The 14,137-nt window shown below is 36.0% G+C and overlaps 1 protein-coding gene across 1 annotated transcript in view; it reads right to left on the bottom strand.

Annotated features, from left to right (window-relative positions):
• Nucleotides 1-14,137, bottom strand: part of LOC104408229 (RAC-gamma serine/threonine-protein kinase-like) — a gene marked incomplete at its 3' end in the record, with an annotated part of 80,373 nt that overhangs the window by 21,130 nt on the left and 45,106 nt on the right. Inside the window, exons 5-7 of the mRNA XM_010017762.1 lie at nt 11,581-11,712; nt 9,221-9,286; nt 6,758-6,826 (exon numbers count right to left, since the gene is read on the bottom strand). Coding sequence (XP_010016064.1) covers nt 6,758-6,826; nt 9,221-9,286; nt 11,581-11,712 — 267 coding nt within the window. The remainder of the gene's footprint in view (nt 1-6,757; nt 6,827-9,220; nt 9,287-11,580; nt 11,713-14,137) is intronic.

The raw sequence follows: 14,137 nt of genomic DNA on the forward strand, positions 1-14,137 counted from the left end.
TTTAGTACTTTATAAGTAACAGACCTTTGCAGACACTTTTTCCAACTAAAGTCTTTCAGTGTAAAATATTAGTCATTAAATGTTGCCAGTATATTCAGCTGCAGTGAAAAAGTGTAAGGTCAAGTTCTGTAAGGCTGTCAGCATCTTACTGTATAAAACATCACCCTCAGAACCTTGAACAACACCTAAAAAAGCAGATTTTGGGTATTCAAACGCTCTCTAAAATGGCTAGTTTTATTTACCGTGTTAAGAAAACTTGAGAAAGTCCTCAAGCAAAGATTACTGAGTATGTCTCTGTATTCTGCTGAGGACCAAATGGATTGCGTGCTTTACTCGTTCAAGTTACAATGGTTTTGGTTTTACCACAACAGCTAACAATCAACAAAACAGAAATACACAAATGTGATCATCTATAAATTAACACAGACAAGGAAATCCATATCAACCAAAATAACAATAATGTGCTTCATTTGTCATGACCACATCCTACTTTATACAAGTAGGAAACCTACATTGCTGACACAGCACAGAACAATGTGAGAATTTCTGCAGCTATTTTCAGAGGTTGGATTTTTCAAAGTGTAATTAAAAAGCCAATCCTATAAACAACCAGAAGTCAACTTCTTTCCTGACAATTTCATTTCAAAAAATGTGTATTCCTTTCTTCTGAACTTAAACAAACTTCCCACTAAACTGAGCCTTTTGGCAGCATACATTTGTATAAGCAGAGACTTCACAGAAAACAGAAACTACAGTATGGTTCAAAGAGAGTATTTGATTTCTGGGTTTTGTACCAGAATTCCCCTTTCAATTTCTTTTTCAATTCTCTAGATACCCTGTATAAAAATGGAATACCTGCATGACAAGGAGGATCATTATTTTGTAGGTATTTCAGTAGCTCCTTGCTGCTCATTTCCATGTTTTAAGCACTGGTCCCTGGTGGCAACATCAGCCCTCCCCGTAGTAACCTGCTCTGTATACTGAGGGCTGCGTAACTGCCAGTGCAAACACAAGACCAGTACAGACTAAGTCTGCCTTCATGAAGCACCTCACATATCATAAATTTGAGAAAAGAATAAATAATTCTCTCAATTTTGGGGGTCTTTTCTACACATTTCTGCAAGATTTCAGTAGGAAACAAACACCACTAAGCAGATCTTCATCCAAGTAAAGCAAAATATAAAATTTACGTAATTTATGCATTTATGACCATTTAGTGGTCTCTTTTATAAAAAATGAGCTAATATTAATCATTTTTAAGAGTTTTGTTTGTTTGGACAGACTCAAAGTAATCCAAAATAAAGGCACACTTTAAGATCACTTTTTAATGTGTACAAATAGCAAACACTTTCCAAAAATTTATACTATAACCTCCAGTTAGCCCTATATTCATATCTATGCAAAAGGACTATTGCAATTTTCTGTATGGAGGAGAAAAATCCAGTAAGTAAGCAGCAAAGTCTCAGAAAATTCTAAAACCTCAGGACACTTGTCACCAACAAATGTATTATTTTTCATTTAAAAAAAAAAAGTGTTCCAATTTGAATCTGATAGTTGATAAACTGACAAGTTAACATAACGAAATTTTCTTTAGTGTTTATTTCCAACAAAATATTCTTGATATTAATTCTAAATACTAACTTCAAAGTAAAATGACCAGTTAGAAACAACTAGCAACAATTCTCTGCAAGAGACTGTGAGTTCCCAAGACAGGTTATTTTAACATTACATATGACACTACAGGCACTCTTCAGAAACATTTTTCATATTATTATAGTAACAGTACTATATATACTAGTTTTGAACAAAGAATTTATATTTAGATGTAAAAATGCATGTAAAAAGTTAATTCATACACTCAGATATATGCTAAAGATACTAAAGCAAATTTTAAAATTACAATAGAAAAATCTAATTCAGTGAGATGACAGCATTATTTTCAGCTAATTATTTAGTTGGTTCACTATTTTGGAATAATTATGCCACCAGGCTTTATTTACAATTGTCAGAACAAGGATTAGATTTATTAAGTCAGAGAAGGAAAAAAAGGAATCTGATGGAAGGATATGAAAAAAGCTACCAACATTTGCACTATTTATTGATTTACAGTTATTATATATGTGCTATAAAGTCACTGGAACTGCAATAGAAATAGGTTTGGCACAAAGAAAGTCATTTTGCACATAACATTTTTGATGGCATACATGAGGGTGCTATAGTTACAGTGAGAACTGGAGCTATAAATTTCCTGGTATGCTTTTATTTAAAAGCTGAACAACAATGTTGCCATGGGGTTTTTTCCTAATAAAAAGTCTTAATGGAAAGATCTGAACAAATAAAAACAAAGATCAAACATAAAAGTATATCCAACTGCACATTCAAGCACATCAGATAAACACAAGCTTGTATCAATTGATACGTTAAACTTCCACAATGCTAGTGACCTATTTAGCATGTTAAAACTTGTATGACTGGCTCTTGCTGTATTAGGTTTGCTCAGCTCTGCAGTTAAACACATTTTATATTTGTCTGTTGATTTGACTCTTTTGCAAAGTATTTTCCGTAGCAGCCTTGAAAGAAATAAATACAGTACACATATCTTGGACTATCATAACTTTATGCTACGAAACACTCATTTACTTAAGTGTTTAGGAAAACAAAAGAGGACACAAGCAAGATAAAAATTATAAAGCTTACAACAAAACTCAGCTATTTTTCATTAGTTAGGTTGTAAATTCTCTGTCTTTTTTCTAGACAGTAATAGCACTTGTTCAATTACAACAAACCATTTAGTTCCCTCTTGCCTAATGAACTGAAGTAAGAACCATGGAAAATAAAAAATGCCAAGCAGAGCAGAGATTCAGAATTCTGGAGTGCAAAAATGATCAGAAGAAATTTTAGAGTCTCATTTATTATACAGATAATTACCAACTAAGTTTGTTATAAAGTATGGAATTTGGAATTATCCTGAAAAAGCAAAGCAAGGAAGTTAATCAACTTATTAGTCCGCTGAATCAGTGTACTCTGCAGAGAAATGTAAGTAATACATTACATTCCTAAAGCTTTTCAACCTTTAAAGCAAAATACTGGAAATAAAAAGTGGGGAAAAAACAGTCCAAAAGTATTCCAACAATAAAGAGCCATTTTTAGAATGTAATTTTTTGTAGCACAGTTTATACCATTCTGTGGCCTGGAAGTTGGGGGAACACTATAATATACTACTAACATACTGCAATCACATAGTACTCAAAATTATAGGGGTTACAAAAGGAAGAGGAGGCAAATCAGGAAAACCATCAATAGAGCCTTATACTTCCCCCCCCCCCCCAAATATTGATAGGACAAAGACAGCAAAAAATGTATAAAACTGAATGGGGTTTCTTTTATTTAAAGCAGGCCTGTGTTCATCTGTAAGCATTGATAGTTTTACTTATTTAAAAATATTTACACGAATAGTCTGTATTTTGGACCAAAGTAAAGAACACAGTTTACCACGTAATACTGCATGCACTTTTTACCACACACTCATAAAATATGCCATTTCAAAGTCTTGAAAATAGAATTTGGTCATCTCAACTAAGCCAGATGAGTACTTTTCTTCTAAAATCAAATTTCAATGTCTTAACGCTACTTTAATGGAATTCCTTCACTGTAACAATGGCATTGATAAGTAACCACAATGTTAGAAGTATCCTTCAGCTCCATACTGCAACATAGTTTATGATCAATAAACACTGCTAAGCATTTCATCCACAGAGCCAAACAGCAACACTAGAAGCAGTGAAAGTTTTCAGTCCACAGTAAAGATTCCATGATTGGGCCCTTAAACAGCAGAAAATTAACTGTAAAACTTGTCAGTATAAAGAAAACATATTTAATATTTCCAGCTGAATAATGCGGTTGGGAAATATCCTCTAATGTTTTGCTTTAATATATTTAGCTACAGAATATGCTTTTTGATTATTTTTTCTTTTTAAAGCAAATCAAAAGATAATTTGACATGGTAATACTTTGTACGTTGTAAAAAAGCACACATATAGACCAGTAAACTCATACAGTTACACTTTCATTATAACATGTTCCCTTACTAACGGAGCCTAACTAATCTGAAGTTACCTTACTTATCTTTGCCTTACCTTCAGATTACCTACCTAATCTGGAGGTAAGGCAAAGATAAATTGCTACTATTCTGGTGGGACATTAAATTCAACATGGATCTGGACTTAACAGATATAGATGATTCTTGTTTAGAATTATTTTAACATAATATCTTCTCCTCCGGAATGAAATTCAGTGACCCCTTCGTCAACTGTCTTCCTTCCTAATCATAGGAAAAGGAACTGAAGACTCCTAGTACCAAGTACACTTTTTATTAGTGTAGTAGGGCAGAAGCCTAAATTGTGGCATTTTCTTGCTTTCACCTGGGTGAGAGTCAAGAATACAGACATAAAGTTCAACGACTCCTTCATTCGGAAGATTGTTCAGGCAATGGGCTCCTGAAAGACATAATACATGAAAATTCCCAAGCAATTGACTCAGGCACAATTGTTTAAAAAGAAATCTTTAATCTAAAGGAATTTTAAACAGAAACACACTGCAGGTAGTACAGGTCTGGAGAGAGCAACACTGTACTGCTACAGTCAATTTTCCACTAGAAAGATATAATTAAACGATGAGTTTTCAACACCTTCAACAGTGAGAAACCATTGTAAGGAAATGAAACTTTCTTGGAACAGAGAGAACGGTAGAGGGAAGCAGCAGAAGAAAAAAGTCTGTGTACCATATAGAAGATATGCTTAGGAATGGCTAAAATGCTGGCTAAACTTCATGCAACTCCTATTCAGTAGTTTCAAGTAAATAACCAGGCTGTTTTTACAAATATAAAGTCCTTTGTATTTTCTAGCAGAGAGTGACTAAAGTCTGAAATTCACAGAAAAATTTTGTAAGATTAAAGATTTTCCTATTAAAAAGAACAGTCTGTCCAACTTACTATTCCATATTTCTAGCCAAAAAGAAGCACATAAGTGAATCAAGAGAGTTTCTTCAAAGAAAACTGCCTACTTAGTTAGGGAATGGTCATTATTTTCCACTGTGGCAAAAATTTACAGTTAGATTCACTGAATTAGGGAACCATTAACAAAGAAGATGAGCAACTCTGACAAACAAAAGCATCACACCTGAAAAAAAGTGACACACCCTTGGCAAAGTACATCGCAATTATTCAAATCCCAAAACCCAAAAGCAGGCTGCCAGCAAGAGACCCATGACACAAGATGTCTGCAACAGTTACCATGAAGGCGCACTACACAATGCAGAGAAATGCAAGATACACACTTGATCAAAACATAGCGTCAGAGTATTCAATCATAAGGAGTTGAAAACATTCTCTGTGGGCTCTGCTCTGCATTCAAATAGGGCAGAAAAGTATCTTGAAAAAAGGTAAATTATCTAAATGATAGGCTGGTTTTAAAAACACTCTCAAAGTACATCCCCTGAGATTACATAAATACAGTAAGATCTTACGTAGACAAAACTTAAAAAAAATTAGCTAGTTCATAAGGTGCCACTTTTAAAACTCACTGTAGATAGCACTGATTTCATATCACTGACATGATGTTAAATAAGCCAGCTGAGTGTCCAAGAGAAGGCTGTTATCTCGTTACTGCTGAGGAAGCTTTTTGTGTCTAGTCCAACTAGTCAAAATGGTTAAATGCCTGTGATATCCAGAACCGGGTTTATACACAGTGAGTCAAAAAGTCATCCTCCCATACAAGAACCCTATAGCACCATCTTCAGCCGTGGCTGGTAGAAGGCCGTGGACAAGTTAGGATGTAAATGGGCTTCAGACTGGTCCCAGATCACCAAAGCAACGAATGCAAGACAGGCACTCTGGGGGTGCTCAGGCATTAGGGTTATAGCTGAAGACAGTTCTATTGTAGGAGAACACAGCAAAAGGATAATGAAAAACATGGTATCATGCTGCAGCAATTTTTGAATGAAGAAACAGTTTTCTAATAAAAAAAGCTAGTGGAAACACTTAGTACTTTAGTGTTATTATGCAGCATATAGTAGACAAAATAAGGAAAAAACCCTAGTTCATGCTGTAATCCGATACAGTCTGAATATCAAATAGCACTTAAAAGGTAGATAAAAGCTTTCTTCTTAGATCGCAATTCTCTTTAAATCCACTTGATGGGTATAGTTTTTGATATTACATTCCTCAGGAAACAGCTGGAGGACAGCAATGGCTTAAAGGCTAATGACACTAATTAAAGTTCAGCACTTAACTTCAAATTTCCAAAGTACACAGCAAGTGAAGAGGAAGAAATAATGAAAAATATGAACACTTTTATCATACATATTTGCAATGGCTACAGCAAAGAAGAAAGCACATATTTCACGAGGACCAAAGTAAGATTAGTCAACATTATTTTTGCTTTTTTTGCACTAGATTATGACCATTTCATGCCAGAAAATGCTGTAATAAGCTTGAAGAAAAAACAGTATTATATTTGTAATTATTTCCCTATCATGAAATTATCTTTCACAAGTCTAATTTTTCCAGAATAAGAACTACTTTTGACAGCATAGTTGTAAAACACACCTACCTTTTTTAAAAGAAGTTTTAAAAAATAAGAAAAAAGACAACTTTCAAAGACATTAGAAAGCAAAATAGGCAAGAAAAATTTTATCTTTTAAAGCGTAACCCCGTGACAGCATTACTATTACAAGTGCAGAACATCTTTTTTCTACTTACCTCTCCTCCGTTAACATACTCCATCACAAAACACAAACGATCCTTTGTCTGGAAGGAATATTTCAAGGACTTGCAAAGAAAACAGCAAAACCAAACAATTATCTTCTTATATTAACCCAGTTTCTTGCGCTTAAACTGTAACAAAATTTAATTTTATCCTCTTAAGCAGACAATTCTGATTTGGTGAGAACTTTCAGAGTAATCAAAAGTGTAAATTACTATCTGGAGCTTGTGATGAAATAACAAAAACCTTGGTCTCTGCCACATGGCCACTGATATGAAAACGTCATGCTTGTTGTAATAAAATACTACAGAATTACTAAAATTCACAATTCTATACTGCTTTCTTACTGCCATATACAATACCAGCTATTCTCACTCATTTTATGATGTCTGCTTCCACGATGCCCATGAAGAGGGAGATTACCATATTCTTTTTCATTTCTCCCATATCAAATCCTAAAAGTGATCTTAACCTCCAGCCTGCTTTCATATCCAAAAGGAGTCTCTAGTTTCATATACCATACAATGTTAAAAACAGAGTGACAAATGAATATATTTATTTACATATCATTTAAAAATGATAACAAATGTTATTATCTCAATTAAAATTTTTGACTTATCAACATTGATTTCATTTTGCTTGGAAAAATGATACCAAAGCAAATCTACAGATGCAGTCCAAAAGAAACAAAATACAGTAGAACTACACATAACAAAATCATTAGGAGACTCATCTGACTTAAATACTGCATGTGTCCTAAAATATTTGCTTAAGAATATCGGAGACATTTAAAGGTAAAACTGCAGCAACACTGTTGCACAATTTGATTGCAATTAGGCCTACTCCTGCTTACCTTCACACTCTAAATTAAATAACTTTCGGGGATCTCATTTCTCTTGACTGAATTTCCAAGAATATTTTGGCCAAGCAATGAGAATGTAATCCTCTGCTTTCTAAAAAGTTTATGATTTTCTACATAGGAAAGCTTCCATGTCATACTTTGATATTTTAATATAAAAAAGAAAATCATTTTTCCCTACCTTAAAATACAACATGTTAATCATCTTTTGAAATCAATGAAAAGATTTTCTAATATATTCTCAAATCAGATGAATCAGAATTACTTCTACATAAGTCAGTTGTAAAATTAAAGCTATTAATCATAGAATCATCGAATAGTTAGGGTTGGAAAGGACCTTGTGTTAGATGGGTCTAACACTGTAAAAATTGGTCCATGGTGGACCATCCTGATCAAGATAAAAAAAGCATGTATGTATTTGTATTAGACAGGTATAACACTGGAATTGGTCCGTGGTGGACCACCCCAATTATCTAGAGTGACTGTGCACAGTGGGGAGCCAGCAGAGCCACTCCTCCTGGCGCGGGCTGGCCCCCTGCATCAGGATGAATGTGCGCGGGAAAAGGAGCCAAGAAGGCCACTCCTCCTGACGCAGGCTGGCCCCATGCGTCAGGATGAGTTGGCACTTTTTGGCATATAAAAGGCCCAGGATTTGAGAGAGATCGAGAAGGAGGTGGATCCAACTACCTTTTATGGCAGACCTTACCTCCGCGGGGACACCCGCGAAAGTATGTGCCTGCCACCCCGTTTCTACACAATGCACCTCAGAGCTGGCCTCCTGGTCATTGAACAAGTGTCTGGGTCGATAAGAATCTGTGTCTAATCTATTCTTTGGTAGCCTTTAGTTATCTCTCTTTCTGGCTTGGGATATCTCTGGATTTTACATCTAGTTCTTGTAATAAACTTTCTAGCAGTTTGGGGCTGTGTGTGGCTTACGTTCCTTCTCCACCCGGAATCCTTCGATCCCTGGAACAGACCTTAAGATCATCTAGTTCCAACCACCCTGCCGTGGGCAGGGACACGTTGCACTAAAACCATGTTGCTCAAGGCTCTGTCCAACCTGGCCTTAAATGCCAGCAGGGATGAAGCATTCATGATTTATCATGAATCTCAAAATTTTCATCTTATTTTCAGTAGGTTCAATACCTTCTATTAAGTATAAACCATATGAAGACAAAGACATTGAGGTAGTGGGGTTTGCGCTTCGTTGCTCCATGGGCTACTTACGTTGAACAAATAGTTATAATTTTATTGAACTCAATTAAGTTTTTTTGATAAAAATTACTTTATATTATGTGAAATAAATAACTTCGATTACGAAAATGTTCAATTTTTATGATTTTTGTATATGAACAACAGTTGCATTCTACAATTAAATTGGAGTGCAAATAAGCTTCACAAAATTGTTACAAACTTACTTTCTGAACTCTTAAATACATATTCTGCTAAAGGATATCAGAAGCACTAGATAGCCACTACTTGTTTACAAATAATCACAAGAAAGACTTCAAAATTTGTTTGTAAATTAAGTTCATAATGAAATACACATCATGTTGAAAATCACCTGCTAATGTACTTAAGACTAACTCCTAATACTTACTGTTAAAAAAGGGTGTCTGGTATTTTTCAATACTCTGCTTTCTGTAAGCGTATGAGCTACTTCATCCTGAGAAATAAAGAGTAGAAGAAATAAGTCTGAATTAACATATAAAATCATCATTGAATTAATTAGGAGGAAAAGGTCAATGCTTTCAAAAGGAGAAACCTTCAGTACAGTTTTGGAAAATGAATGAACCTGAAAGAAACATGAAAAATAATTCATGTTTTCTGAGAGAAGATTTTAAAGTACATTTAAGTTTGGTTCCATGGGAGGCTGGAAGATGTCCATACAACCTCACCCCATGTCCAGCCAGATTTTGAGGAAAAGGCCCTCTCACTATCCCCCCTGGGTGGCTGCCAGGCAGGGGACACATGGGGGGGTGAGAAGCAGCCTGGAGGGGTAACAGGGAGCCCTCAAGGGCAGGGCTAAGGCCCCTCACACCACCAGGTTTGCAGAGAACGGGGTGATGCAAGGGCAAGGGGGAGAGGATGGCAGGAAGAGGGCTCACCCTGCACTACATTTTCTGCAGTGCTAAGCTACCACTGAGTATAATATTATACAGAATTGAAGATTAACTTAGTGCAACTCAAACTTCAATAGCCTTACAGAAGCAAATATATTTAGTCAGAGTATACTTTATTATTGCTACAAATAATACCAATATAACATTATTGTACTACACATGCTTAGCAGACAGTGCTCTGCAGATAAGGTATTATTAAACTAGAAAGTAAACACAGATGTCAGGAGTTTTAAATTAGACTTTAAAAATTGTCAAAATAGGAAGTTAAACAACAACAACTGAGTTAGTGTTAAGAAATTATGATGCCATTTAGCTGAACAGTAGTGTAACGCAGAGTCTACACACTACAACCACATACTAGGGTTAAAACAAAAAAACTGCAAGGAGATAAGCAAGCCTAAAGTTAATTTTATTTATTTATTTTTCAACCTCAGTGGTTCACCAGATACGGGGCATAAAAAGCTGGCAATGGCCAGTTTTCTGGCATTGCATCAGAAGTCTGTGATACTGGTAGCAATTTCCTGGTAACTAATATTAATCTGTCACAAAAATTTAGGATCAACAGATTTAGTCTGAACTGAGCAGATGCTATACAACCTTCTAGATACAGCTGTCAATGCATCACTTTTCTGCTTCACATTATGTTAACTGTTACGGGTATGACCTTCTATAGTGTATATGACATCACATTGTAGCCTGGGTTGGGACTGCAGATCTCTACCTAGTGACCGTATCCTTAGCACTGATCTCCAGAGTTAAATGTTATTGATAAATCCCCATGGCACACTTAACACACTGACTGGGCTGGACAGTTCAGGCCCAAGCTGGTTCAGGCCCAAGTCTGCTTATGTTCTTAGTTTGAGAAGGAGTGGAAAAAATGGTATTTGGTGACTGTAGGTAAAAAAACCACAACACCTTCACCTGTGAAGATCTAAGCATAGTCTATTTTATATTCTTTCATCAGTTTCTTATCAATATAAAACCATATTATGACAAACTTACAGGGACTCCCTCCAAAATAAAATTCCCATTCTGAAGAATTCAAATTTAAAAGACTGAGGTGCTCCCATTTTCACTACAGCATGAAAGGTGTCTTTCCTTAAACACTTAATCTTCTCACTGATCTACAAATAGGCAGAAAACTGACCCTGGGATTGGTTTTAATTGTGCCTCCTGCTGATAAGAGCATGTAGGTTTCTCACTCTCAACTTGTTCTATGGAAGTGGGATTCAAAACTTTAGAACTGCTACAAACAAAGCTCGGAGTAGACAATCTTCAAGTTTAAACTTCTTAAAATTATGACCAAGCACAAGAGCTAGTAACACTGTGCTAATTAAGCTTAACTGACTGGACAATGCAGTTTAAACCACTTCAACAGAAACCAGTTTCAGACTTTTTCTGCTCCTCAAAAACTGAAAATAATTGAATTTTTAGTCCCATACATAGCTATCTTATCTAACTTGGCAGGAACAGAGCAGAAGTCCATTAAATTAGTTTTATTTATTAAAAAAAAAAAAAAATACCATTCACTTAGATTTTTTTTTTTTTAAGTGTGTAATATACCCTACAATGCATTTTTTTCTTGTTTTCAACTTGGGTTGCACTGTCTTTCTACCCAATGAACTCTCAAAATTTTGGCATACTCTAGATTGCAAGATGCTGGAAAAAGGCATGCAAAATGGGTACACACACTAGTTTTTGTATTCTTATTTTCTGAAGATACACACATATTTCTACCAATCTCAGTTACCATCAAAATAAAATATAACTTATATATTAGATATTGATTACAGCATTTGAAAATATTACCCAACATTAAAACGATGATCTTCCTTACCTTTGCAATAATGACTTCTTTTTTCAAAATCTTCATAGCATAGTATTTCCCACTAGCCTTCTCTCGGACCAGGATAACTTTGCCAAATGTGCCTTTGCCCAGTAGTTTTAAATAGTCAAAATCATTCATTGTCTGTAAGAAGCAAAGAACAAGGATTAGCAAGACTTATGTTACCCGTTTCCAATATGCACGAGCATGTCCACATATAACCAAATGCCGTTATCAAAATAATAACACTTTATAAGAACAGGTACATTTCTATGATTAAGTTCATAATCATAAAAGCATAGAATAGTTTAGGTTGGAAAAGACCTTTAAGATCATCAAGTCCAACCATTAACCTAGCACTGCCAAGTTTACCACTAAACCATGTCCCTGAGTGCCACATCTACATGTCTGGGTTTTTCTTTAAAATACCTTCAGGGACGGTGACTCAACCGCTTCCATTGACAACCCTTTAACGGAAGGAATTTTTCCTAATATCCAATCTAAACCTTCCCCAGAGCAACTTGAGGACTTTTCCTCTTGTGCTATTGCTTGTTATTGTTATTGGAGAAGAGACCAAAACCCACCTCGCTACAACCTCCTTTCAGGTAGTTGTAGAGAGCGATAAGGTCCCCCCTGAGCCTTCTCTTCTCCAGACTAAACAGCCTCAGTTCCCTCAGCCATTTCTCGTAAAACTTGTGCTCTAGACCCTTCACCAGCTTTGTTGCCCTTCTTTAGACACGCTCCAGCACCTCAATGTCTTTCACTGGCCTTCTTGGCTGCCTGGGCACAAGCTGGCTTATGTTCAGCTGGCTGTGGACCAACACCCCCAGGTGCTTTGGCATTGTTGTGACTGAAATGTAGGACTGCCACTTTGCCTTATTGAACTTCATACAATTAGCCACAGCCCATTGATCCAGCCTGTCCAGATCCCTCTGTAGAGACTTCCTACCCTCAAGCAGATCTTATTTTTACAAAGCACACATAGAACAAAGCATTTCATGAATGCTCCACATCTAAGAAAGCCTATCAACTCTTGCACTACCAGGGACACAAGAATGTGACATATCAGTAGGTTTTGCATAACACCAATCACTGTACTACTTTTCTGAAACATACATGATCCTTACTGCAGTATTATACCAGTAAGACTCTACAGAAGTCTGTGTATTAGAAGTGGACTTTTAAAAATTTGAGTACAGATTACAATTACATGGTTTTTACATTAATCAATCTGGCTCTGAAAGGTAAAGGTGTCAAGTTATCCTCTCTCATATGACTCCATTACAGTGACTATTCAAGCATCTAGTACTGCCCTAGTTTTGCAGGTTAAACACAGCACATCCAAGAGCTGGTTCCACTATACAATTTGAGTCTAGTAGGTTTATCAGCTCAACTGGAGTGTCGCACATGGAAAGCATATGACCAGATGATCTCAGATTCCAACGTAGTTTAGCCACTTTCATAAGCACAAAGCCTGAGTCAATAATCATCTTAGTTCTTCAAGTTCATTTCACAGCCAATTCAGAAGCACCAACCCTATAGTGTATGCATCAGATGTAAAGATAAGGATATAGGGAAAACCAGCACGATACTGAGAATACAGTGACTGGAGAGGGTCACGTTGGATTGACAACTCGGTTATTTTGGCCAACTCAGGGCCAATCATTGGTTTCCACCATGTGTTTCCAAAGGCCATCTTTCAGAGCGCTGTGTTACTGGCTTCACTGCAGCACCACCAATCACACAGGCCTCCAGGAACATGAGGAAAACAGTTAAAAGCTCTGAAAGACAACATGCTCACCTATTCTTGTTATAGTACTGTCCTGCAGTAAAAATAGTCTTCCTTCCTTTGTGAATAATACACCATGAAACATTTATGAAGAGTAATTATGCTCTGAGTCTCAGTTTTGCTAAGTTAAATATACTTAATCCTGTTATGTGTGAGGAGAAGAAAAGATCATGCATTATCTTTCATCTTCCTAGAGTCCCTTTCTATCAGTAGTTGCTGCCTCAGTCAGTTCTCTTGAATACTGGCATTCCAGATAAACTTCTACTTGTGCTTTCCACAATGTAATGAATAATTTCCTTATTCCTAGTAGAAACACCTCTACAGTGCCTACATATCTCACACACATTCCAAGTGTATAGCTATTAAGCATATCCCCACTGTGCAATCACAAAGAGTGGCAGCAAAATAATACTCTCTTGTAAGAAAAAATAAAGGCAAAAATTTCCTTCTGAAATTATTTCTTCCTTTAAAATTGAGTCCATAATACTATTACTGTGGATCTGAAGTTGCTGTTGACAAATGCAATGCTGTGAAAATAATATATGCAATGGCTCACTCAGAGTGAGTTTGAAATCTGCTCACATAAGGGATAAAACTGAAGTTCCGCCAAGCACATGAACGTTGTAATTCCTTACCTTTTATGTATTCAACCTGCAACTTAAAAGCTGCAAAAGGTCTCTAACAGAGTACTTAAGGTAACACCTGGATAGCTGCATATTTCAAAGCTTTATTTAAGAGAAGATGCTTTCCATATATCGATTTTCTAGCTACATCAGCAGG

Source organism: Nestor notabilis, unplaced genomic scaffold (assembly GCF_000696875.1).
Source record: "Nestor notabilis isolate BGI_N333 unplaced genomic scaffold, ASM69687v1 scaffold15337, whole genome shotgun sequence".
Lineage (NCBI taxonomy): Eukaryota > Metazoa > Chordata > Aves > Psittaciformes > Psittacidae > Nestor > Nestor notabilis.